Raw genomic sequence first — 24,002 nt, forward strand, 5'->3', positions numbered from 1 at the left:
ATTTTTTTCCTAAAAGTTAGATTGCCATTGGATTGAAAGTCTTGTCAGGAGGACAGGAGCTGCTAGGCTTTCCCAGCAGCGTCCAGCCCCCTGCCCCAGGCTGTTCCCCTACAGTGAGAAGCTACAGGATCCCTGGCATGCCCGCGGGCCCCCTTTACCAACCTGTTTAAATGCACTGGTGCCGCACGGAAGGGGGCCGTTACATCAGCGTCTAACGAAACAAATCTTCAGGTTGCAGTTAGAAGTAAGCGCTGTCCATCTGAATGAAACGCAGGTTCTCGCGACCACGTAAATAGGTGGAGGCACTGCAGACACGGACGCCTCTGCCCTCACTTTAGATTAAGCTGCCGGACTCAATGCTGACTGCAAGTTGACTGCGAGTTGCAGGCTTTGCAACAACGTGGGAAAATAACCGGTTTTGCCGCAGGGGACCGGGCTCCGTGGCTTGTTCTGCCAAGGTCACGCGCACGCCGGCCTCGCGTATCCCTAGTCCCCGCCACTTCCCAACGACAGGCGGGGTAGGACGCTCACGAGCCCCCGTCCCGAGCGTGGAAAGGGTGCCGGCCGGCCCGCGGCGTCAAGGGCGGGGCTTCCGGCCGGCGCGGAGCAGCTTCCGGGGCGAGCGGCTTGAGGGACCGACTGGGCACGCGCGGGCGGGAGGAGAGAGCGCGGCTGGACGCGGGGTGGGCGGTCCCCGACGCCGCGGCCCCAGGCATATACCCCTCACCGCCCGGGCGTCCCGTCCTCCCCTCTGGCCTCGCGGGATTGGCGGGGCGGGTCCGCGGCCGGGCCCGGGAGGGGCGGAGCCCGCGGGAGTGCGGGGAGGAAGGCCGCGCAGGGGTAGGTGGTGCCCGAACCAGGTCCCAGGAGGAGGTGGAGTGTCCGTGTTGGAAGGTGCGGGGACACTGGGCTTAGCGCTTTATCCGGCGTTACCGCCGAGTCTTCATCCGGAAACTGGCACCTCCGCTGTGACGGTGGAGGACACCGAAACCTCAGTAACTGCCGGAGGCAGACACACAGCGAGTGGTAGAGTCCTAAATTGAATTCCCACGCCGCCCTCTGCACGGCCTCGCCGCTGCACCCGGACGGGAAGTGTTTGCAAACGTCCTTTGAGTATCTTTTGTCTCGGCTTTGTATTCCTTGGCCCTCCGAGCGAAAATACCTAGGTGGATGGCCCAGCTCCTACCTGCTAGGTTGCGTATACCTGAACCAGTCGCTACAAATACAAAGCGAAGGGCTCCGCTGAGTGCCCCGCCCCCAGGGAGGGGGGCGTGGCCATTAGCTGGAGTTGCCGAATGCTTCGGGAAGCAGGCCGATTTGAGCTGGGGGTGACCCGGAAGATCAGTGAAAGGACGTTCCAGATCTGGGGCGCCAAAGCAAAGACTCACAGGTGGGTGAGGAAGGGAGGTGTTTCCAGTTTTCTCTAACCAAAGGTCATTTATCTGTTTCCCCCCAACAGGCACAGATCGCACCGGGAAGCTGAACACAGTCCTTTCATGCTGCCGTGGAACGGGTGTTGAAAACCCAGATAGCCGCAGGGATGGGCAGGTAAGCTGAACAAGGTAGCAGGTGGCTTAGGGACCCTGAGAAACAGGAGCGTGCAGACTGTTTAACGGGAGCTGCTGTCTCCACTCCAGCCAGTTGTTGCCAAGCAGCAAAGTTCCCAGCGTATCCAGATCTTCCCGTTTTCCAAGCACATCAGTCAAGATGCTTCTGTGAAATCCCTCAATCTCTAAGTATAGGTAAATCGTTCTAATTAAAAAAAAAAAAAAGTACACTGGGTAGACTAACCAAAGTAAGTCTGTTAGCCGAATGTGGTTTTTGGGCTGTGCCTCAGAATTTCCTGCTATAGTGTAAGGACCGTATCTCATATTAAAGACTGAGATTTTGCATCTTTTGATCATAAATTGTTTCCAGCCTGTCTTCTTTCTTTTACAAGTTGGAAATGAGGCCCTTCCTTCCTTTGCAGTCCCCTGAAGGGCCTCCTACAGCTGCCAGTGCAGCCACTCAATTTCGGAGAGACGCTGGTTTCAGTGAGGAGTCTGGAAGGCACTTTACTGGATCCCGTTGAATATCTTGCGGTTTTCAGGTCTGTTCTAAGGACCACTAAGGCTGTGAGACGACAACAGATACTCCTTCAGATACAAAGCGCCATATCCGTGATTAAATGAGACTGGTAGATGAAGCAAACTTTGTTTTACTGCAGAACTTCTCAGAGCCTTTAGAACATCATCGTATACTGAGGATCTTGAGTTCAGACTCAAACAGCACTCGCAAACGTTCTATTTTTTCACTACTAAAATGTGTGTCTTCCACATGTTTTAATTTGGATGTGTTCATTTAATAAAGGTTCTCTGTTTTTCCGCTCAAAGGAAGACCATCAGTAAGGCAGTGGTTTTGTCGTCAGTAATGCTTAGAATCAGGAATGTTCCATGGTCAACCAGTGATGCTGAGCGAGGGAGTTTGAAGCCTTTTTAGTGGAGAACCTTCAGGACCTCGGCTCAGCTAAGACCCTTGCTCAGAGCTCTGAACCCTTTTCATCTTTCTCTGCTTTTCAGGATTCTGCCCTATCCCTCAGCTCTACATTTGATGGCTGGGATCCTGGGGATCTTGTTTTCCTCTGACTGTTGGGATTCCTGTTACCATCATATGAATTCTTCCCCCGGCCACATCACCATCCCACCATCTGGAGTTGTGCTAAGGAATCTGGGTTTAGACACCTGAGTATCAAGTTCTGTCCCTGAGGAATTCTCCGACCTTGGTGGACTGTGGACTCTGTTTGGGGTATCTCTTTTTGGCATGATACTCTCCTGACAAATCTGTACATAACGTATAGTATTTCCATTTCTGGAAACACCCTGCTGCCTCAATTCAGAGCCATCAAGCCTGTACCCGAAAGTGTCTCCCAGCCTTGGGAGCACCCAGGTTCATTTGGACTCACTGTTTTTGTTTTTGTTTTTGTTTTTTTTTCCGGAAATATGTGGCTCTCAGCTCAGGCAATGTCAAAACAGCCCAGGCCTACAGACCTCCCAGGAGGGCAGAACTTTTTTTTCTTACCCACGAAGCAGGACTCACGTGGTTGGATAGGAGACCTTGTCTTTATTTCTGGGATCTTCCATATAATATTCACATGACTCACGTGCCAAGTCATTTATGCTGGCGTGGCTTCATTCCAGGTACCCTCCGCTCTCCCTTCCCCAGTCCCGATGTGGCTGCCAGGAATGGTCCCTGTGTCTGCAGCTGGCGTTGTCTCAAGAGGTAGCGACCTTTGGCGGGCATGACCGAGGACTAAAGGTGTTTGGAAGCCTCTGGAAGGACTGCTGAAGGGTGCAGGGACACAATGCTGGACAATTATGAGAATGTGGTCACTCGGGGTAAGGACTCAGACTCTTCATTCGCTAATCCTGTGTATGGTCAACGGGAAAACCATCGTAAAATTTCTTACCACCTTCTCCTCGGTTCTCCTAAAGTGAGGACAGGCTCTTGGGCCACAAGAAACTGATTATGTTGATTGTGGAAAGGCTGAAGAGCCCTCTCTGCCATGAACTTCAAGTTCAAAGTTTGCTGTTATCGTGTGATAACCTTCTAGCAATGTTCTCCTGTTTATATTATTTAAAAAAAATTTTTTTTTAACATATATTTATTTTTGAGAGACAGAGAGGGACAGAATGCAAGCCGTGGAGGGTCAGAGAGAGACGGAGACACAGGATCTGGAACAGGCTCCAGTCTCTGAGCTGTCAGCACACAGCCTGATGCGGGACTCGAACCCACAAACTGTGAGATCGTGACCTGAGCCGAAGTCAGATGTTCAACTGACTGAGCCACCCAGGCGCCCCTCCTGTTTATATTATTTTAAACGTTACTGAGGGAGGGGCGCCTGGGTGGCTTAGTTGGTTAAGTGTCCAACTTCGGGTCAGGTCATGATCTCATGATTCATGGGTTCGAGCCCCACGTCGGGCTCTGTGCTGACAGCTCAGGGCCTGGGGCCTGCTTTGAATTCTGTGTCTCCCTCTTTCTCTGCTGATCCCCTGCTTGCACTCTGTCTCTCTCTCTCTCAAAAATAAATAAACATAAAAAGTTTTTTAAAAACAAACAAAAAAAGCTACGGAAGGAAGGTATTAGTCCACTGCCCTTAAGCATTTCCATTTATCCTGTCTCCTGTTCAATTAATGAAGACCAGTTAATCAGGTTTCCCCGTATAAGCTAACAGTTTCATTTGTTCTGTTTGCCTGAAGTCTAAAATTACTACATATTTGCGTATATATCTTACTGATGTAAAATTCTTTTGACATGTCCTGGTTTTGGATGGTCTTCGTTGGCTTTTTAATTTTTTTTTAATTTTGAGAGAGGGAGAGAGAATCTCAGGCAGTCTCCATGCACAGCACAGAGCCCAGTGTGGAGCTCTATCCCACTACTGTGAGTTCATGGCCTGAGCCGAAATCAAGAGACGCTTAACCGACTGAGCCACCCAGGCGCCCCTTGCTTGGCTTTTTAGTTGCCTTTTTCTGTTACTGCTTTGTATTATTATCGTGTTATCTTTCTTCTATGTAGTCGTCTTCAAATATCAGATGGAAGAATGCAGAACTCTGGAGGGAGAGTCTTCCAGATGGAATATCAGTGAATTGAACTCTGTTTCTTTCTCCCTTTCCTAGGATCCTTCTTACAGCTCTCCATGATGCCCCAGAAAGCTGGAAATGACTCCCCTGGTGTTTCCAGCACAAGTGAAACGAAAATGGAGATAAGTGACATGAGAGAAAAGTTTCTTACAAGTGTGACAAAGTTAGTAGAAAGCAAAAGTTACAACAGCAAGGTGTTTTCCAAAGAAAAGTACTTTCAAACAATAAAGGAAGTCAAAGAAGCCAAGGAAAAGGGGAAGAAGTCATCACGCGACTACCGCCGCGCAGCAAAATATGACGTGATCTCTGTGCAAGGCACGGAGAAGCTAATAGAGGCCGCTCACAGGGAACGTGATCGAATACGGTATTACGTACATAAGGAAGAGTTGTTTGACATTCTTCACGACACACATCTCAATATTGGACACGGTGGGCGGACACGGATGCTCAAGGAGCTCCAAGGAAAATACGGGAATGTCACCAAAGAAGTCATTGTCCTGTATCTGACACTCTGTAAACAGTGCCACCAGAAGAACCCAGTGCCCAAGAGAGGTCTTGCGCCCAAGCCCATGCCTTTTAAGGACATCGACTCCAGATGCCAAGTTGAAGTATTTGACATGCAGTCAAATGCCGATGGTGAGTTCAAGTTTATTTTGTATTACCAGGACCACTCGACCAAGTTTATCATCTTACGACCGTTAAGAGCTAAACAGGCCCACGAGGTGGTCAGTGTCCTGTTGGATATTTTCACAATTCTCGGTACCCCTGGCGTGTTAGAATCTGACAGCGGCGTAGAGTTCACAAACCAGGTTGTTGATGAGCTCAATGAGGTATGGCCGGAGCTGAAGATCGTCTGTGGTCAGCACCGCCCTGGCCAAGGCCAGGGCTCCCTGGAGCGAGCGAGCCGTGACGTCAAGAACATGATACGTGCCTGGATGCGGAGTCACCGCTCACGCCGCTGGGCCGAAGGCCTGCGGTTTGTGCAGCTGGCGAGGAATCAGGTGTTCGACGTTTCCTTGCAGCAAAGTCCATACGAAGCGATGTTTGGCTGTAAGGCCAAACTCGGCCTGTACTCCTCACACTTACCCCGCGAAACCGTGGCCGTCTTACAGACAGAGGAAGAGCTGGAAATTGCGGAAAAACAGCTAGAAAGCAGCCTTTGGATCAGGCAGGAAGAAAGGACTGAGATGGGAGCAGACAGATCTGACATGGATGAGGACATCGATCCCACGCCTCCGGAACCTACAGAGCCTGGCACCTCACAGGGGGCCCCAGGCCTCTTCTGCTGGTGAACGGGCGCCTGCTGGGTGCCGTCCAGCCATCTGAGAACTGGCGCCAGATTCCCCGGGGAAAGGAACATGAAGGCTGCGCTCTCCACAGTCGCTCACGTTGTCCACGGCAGTGCTTGCAACGAGGGGAAAAGCGGGCCGGGTCCATAACAAATGACCACAAACTTGGCGGCTTAACAGGAACATACCCTTCGGCAGCTCTGGAGGCCAGAAGTTCAAGATCAAGGTGTCGGCAGGGCTTGTTGCTTCTGGAAGCTCGGAGAGAATCCGTCCCGTGCCTTTCTCCTCTCCCTGGTGGCCGCTGGCAGTCTTCTGCGTTCCTTGGCTCCCTCGAGTCTCTGCCTCATCTTCACGTGGAGCTTCACCTGGCCTTTCCCCCTCTGTCTCTCTGCGATCTCCTTTTCTGTCTCTTAAAAGGACACCACGGCATACCAACCCCATGCCATTGGATTTAAGGTCCTCCCCAATCAGGGATGATCTCCTCTCGACATCCTCACCTTAATTGTATCTGCAAAGACCCTTTGTCCAAGTGAGCTCCAATTCACGGGTGTTGGGGGTTTGGACTTGGACATACCTTTCTTGGGACACAGTTCTACCAACTACAGCCAGTAGAAGAGTATTTCTGCCTGCAGAACCTGAACCGATGGGGTCTTAAGTGTGGTGCCCTGCGTACATCTAGTACGTATTCCTTCTGCCAAGCCCTCCTCCTCAGACAACATCCCGAAAGGTGGGGGCATCAGAGGAAGAGGTGTAGTGAGAAAAGAGGAGAGCGGCCACCTCGGCATCTGAGCTCTATTTCCTGCTTCAAGAACTGTATGTGCTACCCCTGCTGTCACAATGGCATGCGCCATTAAGAACTTGTGATGGGGCACCTGGGTGGCTCCATTGGTTGAGCCTCTGACTTTGGCTCAGGTCGTGATCTCACGGTTCAACGCGGTTCGTGGGTTCAAGCCAGCGTCGTTTATTTTTGGCTCTCAAAAATAAATGAACATTGAAAAAAAATTTAACGTGCAAAAAAAAAAAAAAAAGGAAAAAAATGATTTGTGATAAAAGCGACATTCCGCATCTGTGGGGAGGAGTTATATTATTCAGTTAATGGTGCTGGATCAGTTAGCTATCCATCAGGGAAATGTGAAGCCTGATTCTTCAGTGAAACACAAAACTATAAAAATATGGGGGAGGGGAAAACGGAGGGTTTTTGTGATCTCGGGATGGAGAAAGCCTTTGCGAGCAACGCATGAACTTCAAACGCCATAAAAGAAAGTTAACCTACTTGCCCTAATGAACAGTTCAAATGGCTATGGAAAATAATGCCATTTGAAACATGAAAAGATAAATGATATCGGGAGAAAAAATTTGCAACACTTAAAACACGTAAAGCATTGATTTTTAAAAGCGTACTTAGAAATTATTAGTGAAAAGAGCAGCCAATAGAAAGCGAGCAAAGGCTAACCACGGAAGACAAATCAGCGGGTAGTTCTGCTTAATGCCGTGCCTGCGTGTGGCTGTGGTGTGATGGGAGACCCCGTGGCTTGGAATTAGATCCGGGCTGTCAGCTTAATGTTTATTTTGAGAGAGAAAGTGCCACGGGGGCAGAGAGAATCTCAGGCAGGAGGATTCGATCCGGGGTTCGATGCCACAACCGTGAGATCACGACCTGAGCCGAAATCAAGAGTCAAGACACTCAATCGACTGAGCCACCCAGGCGCCCCTGGGCTGTCTGTTTAAATGAAACAGACTCCAGTTATTTGAAGGTTTTTACTTTTTCCATTGTGCGCATGGGAGAAGGGAGAAGTGCCTGGTGCTTCTATATTTAACAAACCTGACTGGTAAGGAGATACAGTAATTGCTACATTATTTTCAAGGCAGCTGTATTCGTTTCCTGGGGCTGCCCTAACAAACGGGGGCAGGGGGCTGCTTCAACAACAGAAATGTATCGTGTCACAGTTCTGGAAGCCAGAAGTCCCAAGATCGAGGTGCCAGCAGGTTTGGTTCCTTCCCAGGGCCGTGAGGGAGACTTCGCGTCTCTCCTAGCTTCTGGTAGACTCGAGTGTTCCTTGACTTGCAGATGACATTCTCTCTGTGCCTTCACATTTGTGTGTGTCTGTCTCCCTCCGTGTCCAAGAGCCCCCGTCTTACGAGGACCCTGTTGTGTAGGATGAGGGCCCACCCTAGTGATGTCCTTTTAACTCCATCTTCTGCCTCCTTATTTGGAATAAGGTCACATTCAAAAGTACTGGGAGGTATGACTGCAACCTTTTTGGGAGGGGTGAGGGGGACAGAGTTCAGCCTGTAGCAGCAACCAATCAGAAGGACTATCGATTTCAGAGGTAGTTTTTAGGAGATGTAGCAACAATTTCTTAAGTCTCGGAAGGCTTACAAAGTCCCTGTGTTCAAATAACACTTGCAAGAGCAGATTATTTTAGCAGAAAACAGAAAAAAGTTGATAACCAGTTACCAACGTTCACACAAGTCTTGGTTTTGCACAGGAGAAGCTGATGGAGATTCTTAGGGAAGATACCTTGTCCAACTGGATTATTTGGCTCAGTTTTATGATGCAACATGGCACCTACCTCCACACCTAGTGGAGGGAGGGAACGTTGCCGTATCTTTCGGAAACTCTTCGTTACTTACGAAGACTTGCGTTTTTCAGGTTTGTCTCTAGAATTCCGTTAAGAGGCCTGTGAAATTCAGTTTTACTAGAAAATACAATGGACAGTGGGCTAAAAAAAATTCACTTAACAGCCTCTTGAACTCCAAGCTTAACTGTGAAACGGAGCAGGTAATAATCCCAACCTCAGGTGCTCACTGCCCCTGGTACTACCATGGCGAGCCCTGAGTCCCATACAGAATTGCTGAATCAGTATGTCGTACACCTGAAACGAGTGTCACGTTGTAGGTTGATGATGCTTCAATTAAAAAAGTATTTGTGGGGGTGCCTGGGTGGCTTAGTCAGTTAGGCGTCCGACTTCAGCTCAGGTCCTGATCTCACAGTCCGTGAGTTCGAGCCCCACATCGAGCTCTGTGCTGAGAGCTCAGAGCCCGGACCCTACCGTCTCCCTCTCTCTCTGCCCCTCCCCCGCTCACTTTCTGTGTCTCAAAAATAAACATTGGAAAAAAATTTTTTAAGTATTTGTTGAACGATAATCCGCACCTCACAGAGCTGTGATGAGGTTTATAAGAGGGCATTATGGGTATTTGTCGGCACAGGGCTCAGTGCCCAGCCCTTGGCCACTGTCCCTCTGCCTGTTAGCATGCGTGGCCACATTTCTCAAGCCACAGTTGGCCCTGGAGCACTGGCTCGGGATCTCCTTCACCCTTCGAGGTCGAGTGCACCCCTGCAGCTCGCCTACCCTCGAGTTCAGAAGTGCGGTGGCAAAAGCTATTCTGCTCAAGTACACTTCTGCCTTTTTGTGGGTTTTTAGGGGGGTTTTTTTTGGCAAGCTTTTTTGGTTTGTTTTTGGCAGCAAGAACATTTAACATGAGATCTACCCTCTTGACAAAATTTGTTAAGTGCGCAATATGCTATTGTTAACTAGAGGCAAGATATACAGATCTCTAGAATGTAATCATCTTGCATAACTGAAACTTTATCCCCCCACTGAATAGCAGCCCCCACTCCCCCTCCCCCCAATCCCTGGCGACCACCGTTCTGCCCTCTGCTTCTCTGTGTGTGACCATTTCGGGTACCTCGTATAAGCAGAATCATGCAGTATTTGCCTTTGTGTGACTGGCGTATTTAAACTTAATGCCCTCAAGGTTCATCCACATTGTCAACTATGGCAGGATGCTTCTTTTTGAGGCAGAATAAACCACTGCGGGTATATAGTACGTTTCTCTTTATCATTCATCCATCGGTGGACATTTGAGTTGTCTCCACATCTTGGCTGTCTTGAATAATACTGCAGTGAACTTGGGCGTGCAGATCTCTTTTTTCCAGATCGTGATTTCAACTCTTGGATAAATTTGTAGGAGTGGGGGCGCCTGGGTGGGCCAGTCTGTGCTGACAGCTCACAGCCTGGAGCCTGCTTCAGATCCTGTGTCCTCTCTCTCTGCCCCTCCCCTGCTTCTCTCTCTCTCTCTCTCTCTGAAAAATAAGCATTTAAAAGAAAATCTGTAGAAGTGGGATTGCTGGGCATATGCTATATCTGTATTTAATTTTTTTAGGAACCTGCGTGCTGTCTTCCACGGTGGCTACACACATCCAGTTTCTCTGCATGGTCACCAACACTTGTTACCTTTTGGGCTTTATCGATAATAACATTCCTAACAGGGTGGGGTGATACCTGCTTGTGGCCTTCACTTGCGTTTCCCTGGTGACCAGTGATGTTGGGCATCGTCTCATATACCTGTTGACCATTTGAATGCCTTTCTGGAGAAATGCCTATTCGAGTCCTTGGCCTGTCTTTTTAATTGGGCTATTAGGGAGGTTTTTTTGCTTCGAGTTGAAGGCGCTGCTTACATCGTTTGGATATTAACCCTTTATCAGATATTTTCTTCCATTCCGTAGTTTGCCTTTTTTCTCAGGCCTCCGCTCTGCAGACACTTACGAGTTTGATGTAGTCTCCCTTGTCTATTTTTTGCTTTCATTATCTGTGCTTTTGGTGTCCTACCCAAGAAATCACTGCCAAGTCCAATGTCATGAAGCGCTCCTTCTGTGTGTTCTTCTACGAGCTTTCTAGTCCCGGGTCCGAACATTTACGTATTTAATCCATTCGTTTCTGCTATATATGGATTTTTTTGAGAGAGAGAGTAAGCAGGAGAGAGGGGCAGAGGGAGAGAAAGAATTATTAAGCAGGCTCCACACTCAGCACAGAGCCCAACCCTGGGATCATGACTTGGACCCAAATCAAGAGTCAGACACTCAAATGACTGAGCCACCGAGGGGCCCTGCTCACTTCTGCTCTTAACAGAGAAAAAAAAACACAAAAGCTTATTTTCCAGCAAGGCATTCCTCCCATGTGTGGAAATGCTTTAAACATTAGAAAGGGTTTCTAGAAAGCATCACAGCTGCTAAATGGTACGTGCTATATTTTACCCTCCCAAAGGTCACCAGGGTACCCCCATTTCCTAGCCCGTGTCTCCTTCGCAGTCCAACCCATCTTGACTTCTTTGGGATGTTAAATCCACTTCAGCTCTCATCTCACCTTCTTTTTGGTTTCCATGAAGTGGAACTCTAGTGGGTTTTGTCCTACTTGGGGTCACTCATTCATTCCTCCCTCGCTGCTACGCTCCTATCCCCACTGAGATCCTGTGCTCCAAAATGCTGTAAAAGATACACTGGGAAGAGCTTGTTGGCACAAACGTGGATTTCAGTGGAGCAGTGCCAACCCCAAAATGCTCACCTGACAGGAACAGGGCAAGGTTTTTACAGGGAAGTCACCAAAGCAAAGGGAAACAGTTATCTCAGTGGTTAGGGCTTAAGCAGTTGCCTTATCTGGGCTCCGTGGGATGGGTTGCTCTTAAGTTTCACTTTCCTGGATTTGAGCGCTTTGGCTCTGGCTTAAGTTTGGTTTGCTTATGCGGTCTACCAAGGTGTTAGAGCCATCCCCAGTCTAATGGCCTCCTTGTTTGGACACTTTTAGCAATACCCTCTGCGTTCCTGAATTCTATTAATGGCGCCATGGGGTCACCTAAGGTAGAAACTTCAGTCTCCCCAGGAACTCATTCTTCCTCACTGCCCATCGTCAATCATTGGCAGGTCATGTTTTCCAGACATGGATGCAACCTATGTCTATAATGCTTGCCCTTCTAGACCCCCGTCAAGAGATAGATTTTGTCGGGGCGCCTGGGTGGCCCAGTTGGTTGAGTCTTCGGCTCAGGTCATGATCTCATGGTTCGTGAACTCAAGCCCCACGTCGGGTCCTGTGCTGACAGCTTGGAGCCCGGAGCCTGGTTGGGATTCTGTGTCTCCCTCTCCCTCTGCCGCTCCCCTGCTTGCTCTCTCTCTCTCTCTCTCTCTCTCAAAACCGTATAAACATTTAAAAGAGAGAGCCTAGATAGACCTGCCTTCCTGCCTTGACCGAGAAAATAGAGAAGGAGTAGTGATATTTGTCTTCTGAGATGAGGTCACAAAAATACCACCTCCTTGTTTTGGAATGCTCATTCTTGGAACCCAATCGCTATGCCGTAAGGAAGCCCAAGCTCTTCCTGTGGAAAGCCTCACTTGGAAAGGAACCAACGTCCCCAGCCTCCAGCCCCGGCTAAGCTTAGTCAATAGCCAGAACGAACTCTCCAACCGTGTGAGTAAGCCATCTTGGGAAGAGGACCCTCCAGCCCCTCACTGATCTCCCTCCAGATGACGCCGTACGGAACAGAGACAAGCCCTGGCCAAATTGCGGATTCATACGAAAAATACGCGATTGTGGTTTTAAGCTACTAAATTTGCAGGTGGCTTTGTTACGTAGAAGTGGATGGCTGATGTACTAACCCTGAAGTGTCTCTTCATTCCGTTACCGCCTCTCCATTCCCACAGGTCAGGCCCCCATCACCTCCTTCATTAAGAGACAGTCTGCCTAACGAATCTGTGGAAGTAAAGGCCTGCTCACAATAATAGTAAGCACGACTGAATGCCAATTTAGCTACAACGCTAAGCGCTTTGAATATATGATGTTATTTAATCCTTACAATTCTACCAAGTGCTTTGAAGCTGAAGGAATAAGTTTAAGCAGCAAAGTAACTTAAGGACCTAATTCCTTTCTTTTACAGAGGAGGAAGTGATGCTCAGAAAGGTTAAGAACTAGCCCCAAATTCAAACCCAAGTCTTTCCAAGTCCAAGGTCAGGTCTTAAATCCACCTTCCTTGCTCACAACTGGCTAGCGGCACCCGTTGCTTCTGGGAAAATGACTTAAACCTAACTCTAAACTTGGTGTGCAAGGTGGGAAAGGGTGTGGTCCTAACTCGTACACAATGTGTAGCTTTGGTGCTGTGGCATGTGAATTTTCCCGTTGCACTTGTCTTATGCGGGGTGGTGGGAAGAAAGGCTGGCAGCCAGTCTAGGCACTGGCCCTAGTCACTTACACTTGCCAGGACTTGGCTTCCTCAACCAGAGAGAGACCAGGGGCACCTGGGTGGCTCAGTTGGTTAAGTGTCCGACTCTTGATTTCACCTCGGGTTACGATCTGACGGTTCGTGAGTTCGAGCCGTGTGTCTGTCTCTGTACTGACAGCGTGGAGCCTACTTGGGATTCTCTCTCTCTTCCCCTCCCCTGCACACACACACACACACACACACACACACACACTCGCGCTCGCTCTCTCAAATAAATAAACATTAAAAAAACATAAAACAGACAATTGAACCAGCTCATATTAGAGTTCTCTTCCAGCTCTGACTCTGTGTAACGTGGAAACTGGCCTCTTGTACGTTCGTGCTTCCTGCCTCTCCGAGAACCCCAACCCCTGAGCTCCCCGTCGGGGCTCATGTCCCCACTTCTGGGAAATGGCAGACTCAGATGCTTTAGCAAATGTTCTCCATGTACCACTTTACCGGAACTAGCTTTAGGTCGGGGAATAAAGTATTTTCTGCAGCTCTCAGAGAAGACACTGTTCCCAGTGGTTTTGTGAAGCTAAGCTTTGGAGGAGGAAGGGAAGGAGCCCGAGAACCTGACTCACACACTTGCTTCCCAGCTCTTCTGCATGGTTTTTGGACATTAGTGCAACAGACCCTGAAAGCAGGGTTTGCCAAAGCCAAGTTCGGTCACTGTGTAGGCTATTACCTCTGCACAGTTACCTTAACCTTTTCCTGTTCCGTGGCTTCGGGTTGTAGAATTTTAAGGGGGAGGTTTCGAAGGGTTTGTTTTTAAATGTTATTTACACACCTTTCCGCTCGATTTGTGAACATTTTACAGAAGTCCGTTTAAAACCTGAGATGCTTTTACATATGAAGGAGCAAGAATCCTGGGAAGAGTCTTGTTCAGAACGTTAACCGATGGCAGAATCCCGGGAATCGTCTTCTGAATTTCGTCCAGAATTCTACCCCTTTGAATTTATTGAAATGTGGTTTCTCTTTTAGTTCCTGGTTCCTTTTATTGTTTTGATCTTGGCGCTAATCTTTGTTTACCCAGGTTCTGACATTTTTACTCCAGAATTAATTACCCCAGATGGTCTACTCTCCTGTGTTTTCCAAGCAAACAAAGTGGGCAGGAAGTAGGAGTTTCCTGAGCAAACTGGCTTTCTGTTTTAGTCGGAGGCTTGGTCTTTTAGAAACTTGTTTATTTTGTGTCTACTTTTGTTATTTCTAATTGATAAAAAAAATTTTTTTTTTAATATGGATCTAGTTAGATTTTACCTTTTTCCATTTAAAATTTAGTCTTAATATTTTGCCCTTTGCTTCCCTGAGTCTCCTTCGTAGTATCCACCGTTGTGTTGAATTTGAACCGCGACACCGGCTCTGTTGACGAGCTCCTCGCTCAAAATAGCTTCTCCACACCTAGAACTTTGGCCTCAGATTTCTGGTCACTTTGAGCCACTTCCCTTGACGTGACAACATAAGCGATCAGCAGGTGAGCTCTTGTGAGCCTTGCCTCTTGGGGTTTCGCACAGATGGGTCACCCCTAGCTTTGGTGAGTCATTCAGTGGCCCCCTCTCCCCTCCCCTCCCCTCCCCTCCCTTCCACCTCAGCACTGAGTACAGCAGTACACCGTTCTCTGAAGGACATCACCTCTCTTTCCGCCTTCCTCCTGATGCGATGGCAGGAACCCCGGAAATGGCTGCCTTAAATGTAGGGACCCTAGGATCTGGCCTCCACGCACAACCCAGATCACCAGGAATAACCCAGTCCTGAAACACTGCCCCTCTGCCCGAACCGGGATTGGGCCGGGCCGGGCGCCGGGAAGCTTCTCCAGATGCAGCCACTTTCTGTGGCAGGAAGAGGGCCTCCCCGAGATCTGTCGTCAGGCTCGGCTTGTCCTCTTCCATCCCTCCTCACACCCTCTACTCCCCTGGCCTGTCGCTTTCATCCAGCCCTCCAGTGTCTAGAGACACAACTGTGTGCCAGGCTCACGCTCGTCTTCGGAGGCACCGTCCCGTAAGCGGTCATGGTAATGCGCCCGGTGCCGAAATGGAGACCCGGCAAAGACGTCTGGGTCTGTGAAGGGCTGCTCAGTGCACGCCCCGCACAGAGGCCATGTAAGCGGAGTGTGGAAAAGATGGTTTGCAGCTCGCTCACCAATGTTCTCCGTTCCGCCCACTTTGGATCAGAGGACTTCTTACAGGAGAAATACGATTGGCCGGAGGCCACCTTCACCCAGTGATCAAGTTAACACCCCCGCCCCCGCCCCCGTATTCGTACAGCACCACAACATTTCCATGCTGTTTCTACCCAAAATACAGTACCTGAATCTCATTATGAAGAAACAAGAGAGAAGCCCAGATTGAGGGCTTACAAAACAGCTGGTCTGTACTCTTCAAAAATTCAAAAAGGCCAAAGTCACAAAAGACAAAGACTAAAGGGGGGAAAAGAAAGAAAGGGAGGGAGGGAGGGAGGAAGGAAGGAAGGAAGACCAAGGAACTGTCCCAGTTCCAGGACTTTCTTTTGTTATCATGGACATCACTGGGACAACTGGCCAGATCTGACTATTGTCTGAAGGCTATAGTGTTTTATCAGGGTTAATCTCCTGACCTTGAGAATTGTACTATGGTTATGTAAGAGTCTCTAGGAAATACACACTAGAGTATCTGGGGCATCATGTCTGTAATTTATTCTCAAATGGTAGAGAAAAAGTGTGTGTGTGTGTGTGTGTGTGTGTGTGTGTGTGTGTGTGGAGAGGAGGCTGGGGGAGATAAAGACAATGTAATAATGTTAACGTGCAGGGAAATCTGGTTGAAGAGTATATAGGAATTCCTTGTACTGTTCTTGCAACTTTCCTGTAAGTCTGAAATGATGTCTAAAAAAGAATTTCCGGGGTGGTGCCTGGGGGGCTCACTTGGTGAAGCATCCAGCTCTTGGTTTTGGCTCAGGTCATAATCTCACGGTTTCGTGAGTTCGAGCCCCGTGTCAGGCCCTTGTGCTGACAGCTCGGAGCCTGGAGCCTGCTTCGGATTCTGTGTGTGTGTCTCTCTCTGCCCCTCTCTTGCTCCCACTCTGTCTGTCTTCTGTCTCTCTCTCTCAAAAATAAACACTAAAAATTTTTTTAAGGAAATAAAATTGTGAAAATAAAGTTTCTCTAGTGATTCTGACATCGGACATTTATTGTTATCTCTTGTGCAAAACCAGCAGCTTCTCCAAGCCTTGCCATCTGGTCGTCATTGGAGCCAAGGTCCGCAAATCCCAGCTCTATGGGAAATGCAGTTGTCTTTGTGGGATGGAGTGACTTTAGCTTCCCCACAGCTCTCTCTCTTTCCCTTTTAGCCAAGAGGGTTGTGTCAGCCAGAAGAGCCTCAGTTACGCTGAGGGAATAAAGAACGCTAACATCTTTTTTTTTTTTTTTTTTTTTTTTTACTTTTTAAATATTTATTTTTGAGAGAGAGCACGAGCTGAGAGGGGCAGAGAGAGAGGGAGACACAGAATCGGAAGCGGGCTCCAGGCTCCGAGCCGTCAGCACAGAGCCCGACGCGGGGCTCGAACCCACAAACCGTGAGATGGTGACCTGAGCCGAAGCCGGACGCTTCACCGACGGAGCCCCGCAGGCACCCCAGAGAACCCCAAAATCTTCAAGTCGCACAATCTCGTAGCAACCAAGCTGCACCCCCATTCACTCTGCATATCTTTGTCCTCACGGGCCGCCATAAGGAATTTCCACAGACCGGGCGGCTTAAACAACAGAAACTCATTTTCTCACAGTGCTGGAGGCCGGAAGTCTAAGACCAAGGGGCCGGCCAATCGGGTCTGTGGCGAGAGCTGTCTTCCTGGCCTGCGGGCAGCTGCCATCTGGCCATGTCCTCGCGTGGCCCTTCCTTACTGCACGTGCACGGACATGAAGAGAGCCAGTGGCCCTCTGGCATCTCTTCTTGTAAAATCACTCACCCTATCCGATCAGGGCCCCCACTCTTATGACCGCATGTAAACTGATTGCCTCCCCAAAGCCCATCTCTAGATACAGCCACACTGGGGTCAGGGCTTCAACATGAATTGGGGGGAGGGTGGCAGGGGGACACAATTCAGTCGGATGAGGTTTTTGGGGTGATAGTGGGGCTCAGGGGGTCCAGAGACGACGGCCAAGAACGAATTCTTAAAGATGTCCCTGGTGCAAAAAGGTGATTTTATTAAAGCACGGGGACACGACCCGTGGGCAGAAAGAGCTGCCCGGACCACGAGGAGAGACTAGTTATATACTATGGGGTTGGGGGAGGTAAAATCAGGAGGAAGTTTCCAGTGAGATCTTCATATGCTAAAGAACACTCCCAAGATGGTGGAGGCCTAGCTATTGCCGAGCTAAGGGTTTTTTTTCCCCCCTCTAGCAAAATATTAACATTAAGACATAGGGAGTTCCTAGAGAAGTGTTTGGCTCTTGCCAGCCTCAAGTATTCGTCAATGGGCTGCAGGTTATAAGGAAATTGAGTTCTATCTGCCATTTCCTTCTGCCTCTGTTTCCCACATCACTATGGAGGGGAGGGTGATGTTGGGGCTCCAGGAAACTGAGTCTACAAATTTCTGGAGACGAGGCTATTGAGAAGACTGCCTTTTTCTTGTGATTGACTAAGATCTTTGTAAATAGATGGAGACTCGGGTCCTGCACGACTGTGAGCTCTATCGGTTAACCCTTTGTTTTCCCCCTTTCCTTTGTTCTTGAGCAGCCGGGAGTGCCCGAGGAATAGCACACACATCCCACCTGGGGCCTGTCAGCTTGCCTTCTCCTCCCTCAAGGGAGGGAGAAGCCCTTGGTGAAGTCCCTCGAGGGCTGGCTATGGACTGTCCGCCAGGTGTCCTCATTCTAGCACTCAGGGTGACAGATCAGCCACCATCTTGAATGCGCAGAGGCAATGAGATCTCCAGGGGGTTTCACGCTGGTAAGTAAATGCTCTGGTCCAGAGGTAGGAGCGTGTTGCACAATTTGTTGGCCAGAACTAGTCACGTGACTCCGTCCGGAGCCAGAAGGGGCAATCTTAGCATATCTCCAGAAGGCAAAACCTAGAAATACTTGGTGAACAGCACGAATGACCACCACAGGAAGATCAATGGCTCCTACTGAATCCAGCAGACTCTTTGGCTTAAAATTACATCTACGAGGGGCGCCTGGGTGGCTCAGTCGGTTGAATGTCCAACTTCGGCTCAAGTCATGATCTTGCAGTTCATGAATTCAAGCCCCGCGTCGGGCTCTGTGCTGACAGCTCAGAGCCTGAAGCCTGCTTCGGATTCTGCGTCTCCCTCTCTCTCTGCCCCTCCCCTGCTCACTCTCTGTCTCTCTCTCTCTCAAAATAAATAAACATTAAATAAGCATTAAAAGAACAAATACAAGAAAATTGTGAAAGGTGGAGTCAAGAAGATCTGGCTAGACATCTTGGATGCTTAGAACGACATCACAGTGAGCGGTGCAATACTGTTTGCCTCACAGTATCGCAGATTGGGTGCTGGACAAGCCAGTAACTTGGAAATGCCAGTGGGAGCAGACCAAAACCACACACACACACACACACACACACACAGAAAAGATCTGCTCTCTCTAGCCAAAAGACCAGGAGAGAGGCAACCTGACAAGACAGAAAACTTATAGAAAATACTTCATTAATCCAGCCAACACCATGGAGAACACCGTGGCCCTTCTGCCATGTTGGTCAGCAGAGGCTGAGTGGGGGAGCCTGGGCCTCCACCCTCAACAGACTATAACAGGACACCTCTCCTAGCACCCCCGCCACCCCCACCTCCTGCCGGGGTGGTAGCAGACAAGACCCGGGGGGCAACCAAGACTTATACTCCAACCAACAACCCCCCCTCACACACATACACACAGGAAGAACGGGGACCACATGGGAATCCTGGACTTCACCACCCGCCCGCCTCTGTCAGAGGAGGCTGAGTGGGAAGCTGGAACTTTCACTATCATCCAGTGAGCAAAAAAGGCCTCCACCCCACATCACAGAGAGGCCACATGGGTAGGAGTATCAAGGCACCCTTCCCCCTCCCACCTAGGAAGCCTAGTGGGGAACCTGAAATCCTGCCTTGGACCAGCAGTAATGATGTATCCCTTCCCCTGCCCAGGGTGTCCAAGGACGCTGAGTGGGGAGCCAAGACCTTTACCCCCACCTGGCTGTAGCAAGGAAACACTCCCTTCCTCCATGGCACGATGTCAGAGAGGGCCTGCTGGAATGGGAGATTTCAGTAATACCCACAGTCTTACGATGTAATACCAAAATGTCCAGGATACAATACAAAATCACGCATCATACCAAGAACCAGAGAAGCTCAACTTGAAGGAGTTAAAGATACCCAGCAGATGCCAACCCTGGGATGACCTAGACATTGGGATTTTCCAACAAGGATTTTAAGGAGCGGCGTAAAAATGCTTCGACGAGCAATTACAAATGGGCTTAAAACAAATGAAACCATAGAAAGTCTCCACGAAGAAATAGAAGATACATAGAACGACTAAATGGGAACTTTAGCACTGAAAAAAAATACAATGAAATTTTAAAACTCAGAGGATGGGCTGAATAGCAGGCCCAGATAGGCCCTTGACTGGCCTATCAGTCAAGGTTCAACCAAAGAAACAGAACCACTAAGGGATTTATTTTTTGCCGGTGGGGAACCAGTTAAATAGTCTATGTAAGGCTGTCGCTTCCGTGCCTAATTCTGGAACCTGAAGTTCATCAGTGTAGGCAGTCAGGAAGGGAAGACGTGAAAAGAAGAGAGCAAAAAATAGAGTAGAACCTACAAGGCTGAGCCAGAACTCAATACCGATAGACCGATACCCATGTTGGTCTCTTACTGCCTCCAAGCCTCCAACTTTAACAGCTGGGAGGGCTCCGCCTCGCATCACGGAGTTGAACAACATGAACGAACCTTGAAAACATTATGCTAAGCAAAGGAAACTGGACACAAGAGCCTGGGTATCGTATGATTCCATTTATAGGAAATGTCCAGAATAAGCAAATGCGGAGAAACAGAACATAGACTAGTTCCAGGGGATGGAGGGAATGGGGAGTAATTAGAGCAGTAGAGTGTTCTGGAATGGGATAGTGGTGATGGTTGCACATTGTGAATATACTAAAACCACTGAATTGCGTACTTTAAAATGGTAAATTTTATGGCATGTGTGTTACATCTAAAAAAAAAACCCATGGAGACTTGCAGCTGGGGAGAAATAGGACTGAATCTTTTTTTTTTTTTCCAGATGTTTATTTATTTTTGAGACAGAGAGACAGAGCAAAAGCAGGGAGAGGCAGAGAGGGAGTGAGTCACAGAATCTCTGTTCTGTGAGCACAGAGCCCGACGTGGGGCTCGAACCCATGAGCCGTGAGACCATGACCTGAGCCAAAGTCAGCCGCTCAACCGACTGAGCCACCCGGACGCTCCAGGACTGAGTCTCCATCAAGGAAATTTCAACATTTTCCCAGCTGGATTTCAGAAGTGCTATGAACCAATGACTCCCTGTTGTGTCCCTCATTCATATTCCCCTCCCCGTTTTTTGTTTTTGTTTTTTTTTGGAGTATGATGAACATACAGTGTTACATTAGTTTCAAGTGTACAACATAACGATTCAATAATTCTATACATTACTCAGTGTTCATCATATGCCATTATCCCCCTTTTTAAACAGCAGCGTCTGTCACGGTTACCCCTTGACTGCCCTGCCTGCCATGGTTTCTGGCTGTGTGGGGGGTGGTCACATGTCTCTCTAGTTCACAGGTATGCAGACTGAGAGGAGCTGCACTTGACTCCCTGTATTTAAGGCATTGCATCTCAAGAGCCTTACCTGCACCTGGACCCAATTTAGGCGGCGCATTTGTTTGCTAGGGCAGCCGTAACAAAGCGCCACAGACTAGGTCCTTTAAACAACAGAAATTTATTTTCTCCCAATTCTAGAGGCTGGAAGTCCAAGGTCAAGTGTAATAGGTTTGGTCGCTTTCTGAGACCTCTCTTACGTGGCTTGCAGATGCGAACCTTCTCGCCTGGTCTTTCCTGTGCACCTCGTAAGACCCTATCTCCAGCTAGTTACATTCTGGGGTACTGGGGGTTAGGGCTCCAACGTATGAATTCTGGGGGAGACACAACTCGGCCCATAACAGACGGCCAGTGTATCACGAATGCTTAAAACTTCGTCTCTGCCGGATGCCTCAACAGCTCCACGATGAGACTGTGAGCACCTTACCAGGTGACAGGTGCACCGAGTGTGACAAGGCTGGCTCCTGCCACAAGTTCCTCTTCTTGCCCTCCCCTGACTATAACCTAGTGACATCCAAATGCACCAATGAAAATCCCTCAGACGTTTGCTTGACCCCAATAAAGGCCCTTGGCCACGGGTCCTCACTCTCTCAGCTCCCCATCTGCGTGGTTGAGCCTGCTCTCTGGGCTTTCCTTCCATGTGGCCTCCATGTGGAATGTGGACCTCTCCTAGGACCTGTGGATATAATGAACCCTCCAATTTCAAATGCCTCTCTGAGTGCAATTTCCACAGCTTTGTTGGAATAATCCTTAAAGGCCCCATGAGGAGGACTTAGTTCCTCCCTTGCAACACAGTGGAATTCCGAAATTTCAGCTGATTTATGTGGTGAAAGTAACAGTGTATAAGGGCACGGACACTTCCTCCTCTTCCTCCTTCCTCGTTCTCTCTTAGATCACTCACTCTGGGGGACACGAGCTCTCGACAACCTAGCAGCCCATGAAAGAGGCCCCTGTGGCAAGGAACCGTCGACAGTCATATGAGTGAACCACACTGGAAGTAGATCCTCCAGCCCCAGTCGAGCCTTCAGATGACTGCAGCCCCAGCTGACATCTTGACTATGACCTCGTGAGAGACCCTGAGCAAGAACCATTCAGCTAAGCTGCTCCCAGATTCCTGATCCCGGAAACTACGTGAGATAATGTTTATTATTTTAAGCCACCAAGTTTGGGGTGATTTGTTATCCAGCAAAAGATTATATTAGGTCTTTATCAAAAGAGGAAAATTATACATAGACTGGAAGCATAGCCCCCTTTATGTATGTAGGAGGCAGATAGTCTCACCCCTGTAGGCATTTGAGTTTATGACTTCTTTCAAATGACCAAATCCCTTTCTCCGATCGTGACCTACATTTGCTTGTTGTTTCTTCCCCAAGGATGACCAAATCAATAAATCCTCGCTACGGGGGGAAGAAGCACGAGGGAGACAATGAGTCTGGATTTGTGGGGTGCTTCTCAGCCCAGATTTCAAGCCCACATATTCTTTGCTCAGACTGTTTGCCTGGAGCCTAGAAGCTGCACACCGCTCGTCAGGTATGGTTAAGGACAAGAATCTCAAAAGAGCCAAAAAAAAAATCAAATAGAAATCAGTCAGACGTATTAGGTCGAACCATATGAAACTGGCAGCATTTAACCGCTGAAACGGCAGTGTCGGACGGCTCGACCCGCTAAGACATACAGCTTTCGTCTATCCACCCCACTCGGACTTTGCGCCTTCTCTCTGGCCGGCTGGCATGGCGGCTCCATCTGGAAGGATTCGACAGATCAGCCACAGCGGCTCTCCGGGGAGACCAGCCTCTCTGTGCGGGATGCCTGAATCCCAGTGGTCATTGCCGGTGCTGCCCCAGGCAGGTGCCGCACGTGTTCGTGAGGCTAGACGAAGTTCGTAATCCAAAAGGACAACCTGTGTCTCGATCGTAGGGCCTGACTCTCACGGTTTTTATTCCTGCCGTTACACGGGAAGCTTGGTCGGAGAGCAGGAGCCGCCCAGAGGGGTGGCAGAACTGGTGGAGTGGAGAGCGGTGGCGACGGAGTGGCGGAGGAGAAGGTGTGGACGGAGGTCGGGGTGGAATTGGAGTCGGAGTTGGCGCCGGTGATACCCTGGCCCAGGGCGCTGGGACCTCTTGGTCACCCGAGGACACAGGAGGTGGGATGGCTGCCCAGCACACACGGTACAGCCACGGCCCGGGTAACCTGCCTCTCACCTTGTGGCCAGTTTGCTCTTGGGTCGTTCACTCCCCGTAAACCCACTGGTCACAAGCGATCTCTCCTCATCACGCCCCCCGCCTCCTAGCAAATGTTGGGATGCGGGTAACCAAGTGTAAAAAGGCGTAGCTCTCGCGACGCCTTTCACCTGGGCCCAAAGGCTCCCAGGCAGGAAGAGTCGGGAAACGAAGTTGTTCTCTCTCCCTTCCTCGCCTTCTTCGAGTGGTTGTCTTGTCTCGACCACTGCCAGACACGGTAAGCAAGAGACAATTTATTCCCCATCGGCCCCGCTGTCAGCCGGCAGGAACGAGGAGGGCAAGTGCGAGGCTGACCTAAAATCCTCCCTCTCTAAGTCCTCGAGGCGAGGAGAGCCAACCTACCCAGGGCTTCGAGAAAGGATGAGGAGAGGGATTCGGACGAGGGGCGGCCGAAGTCGGCGCCAGGATTTCGGAAAAGGTTACGGAGATGCCTTCTCTCGCTCCGGATCCGGGACTTCCTCCTGCTTGCCCGAGGTGTGTGAGACCCCCGGCTCACTCGGAAAGTTCTGTACTGAGCTGGAACCATTGCTGCAGGACGCGGCCCGGCGGGGACAGTTCATAATCACGCTCCAGAAGTGTTTGTGGTTGAAGTGGCAGAGGGCCGCTGGCAAAGGACAAAGGGATGGGGGACAGGAAATGTGGAGAACGGAGGAGGAAAGCAGAAAGCGGCAGGCCAGGCGAGGTGAGGCCCAAGGGGACGCGAATCCTGAGAACCTACCTCCCCACCTCCGGGCCTTACCAGCCCCTCCCTCCCTCCATGCTCCTTCCTGCCCTGAGCCACCTCCTTCCCAGGGCCGCCAGGCCACTCACCGCAGGTGACGTACAGGACAAACACCAGCCAGCCTATGAAATAGCTCCAGCCGATGGGGACAGATAAATTCCTCTTCAGCTCAAAGATCCAGAGGTTAATAGGGAACAGCAGGAGGGTAGAGAAGATAAAGGTAACTGGGAGACAGGAAGCCAAGAGATCTTCTCACCTAAGAATCCCCCACGGATTCTCCCCTCGATGCTGAAGCTGAGCAGCAACACACAACTCC

General features: G+C 49.6%; 2 protein-coding genes across 3 annotated transcripts in view; one reads left to right on the forward strand and one right to left on the reverse strand.

The window, feature by feature from the left end:
* The first annotated feature begins 683 nt into the window (after positions 1-683).
* KRBA2 (KRAB-A domain containing 2) lies at positions 684-15,232 on the forward strand. 2 transcript variants are annotated; one of them, XM_049636971.1, is made up of 3 exons: positions 684-1,548; positions 2,559-3,374; positions 4,653-15,232. In XM_049636971.1, exons 2-3 carry the CDS (start codon positions 3,341-3,343, stop codon positions 5,906-5,908), a joined length of 1,290 nt encoding a protein of 429 aa, XP_049492928.1. In that variant the 5' UTR covers positions 684-1,548; positions 2,559-3,340; the 3' UTR covers positions 5,909-15,232. The 2 variants fall into 2 exon arrangements, with proteins under 2 accessions (XP_049492928.1, XP_049492929.1); XM_049636972.1 differs by having other exon boundaries at positions 3,177-3,374.
* Positions 15,233-23,183: 7,951 nt separating this feature from the next.
* The window catches only part of ODF4 (outer dense fiber of sperm tails 4), a 4,989-nt gene continuing 4,170 nt past the window's right edge, over positions 23,184-24,002 (reverse strand). Inside the window, 2 exon segments of the mRNA XM_049636976.1 lie at positions 23,184-23,569; positions 23,776-23,910. Of these exon segments, the coding sequence (XP_049492933.1) occupies positions 23,385-23,569; positions 23,776-23,910 (320 nt within the window). The 3' untranslated portion in view covers positions 23,184-23,384.

Source organism: Panthera uncia, chromosome E1 (genome assembly GCF_023721935.1).
Source record: "Panthera uncia isolate 11264 chromosome E1, Puncia_PCG_1.0, whole genome shotgun sequence".
Taxonomy (NCBI): domain Eukaryota; kingdom Metazoa; phylum Chordata; class Mammalia; order Carnivora; family Felidae; genus Panthera; species Panthera uncia.

Bases quoted from the DNA above. Each gene is read 5' to 3' on its own strand.
- KRBA2 (XM_049636971.1), top strand. From the start codon at position 3,341: ATGCTGGACAATTATGAGAATGTGGTCACTCGGG. The intron at 3,375-4,652 runs GTAAGGACTCAG...TCCCTTTCCTAG, and splicing joins TGAGAATGTGGTCACTCGGG to GATCCTTCTTACAGCTCTCC.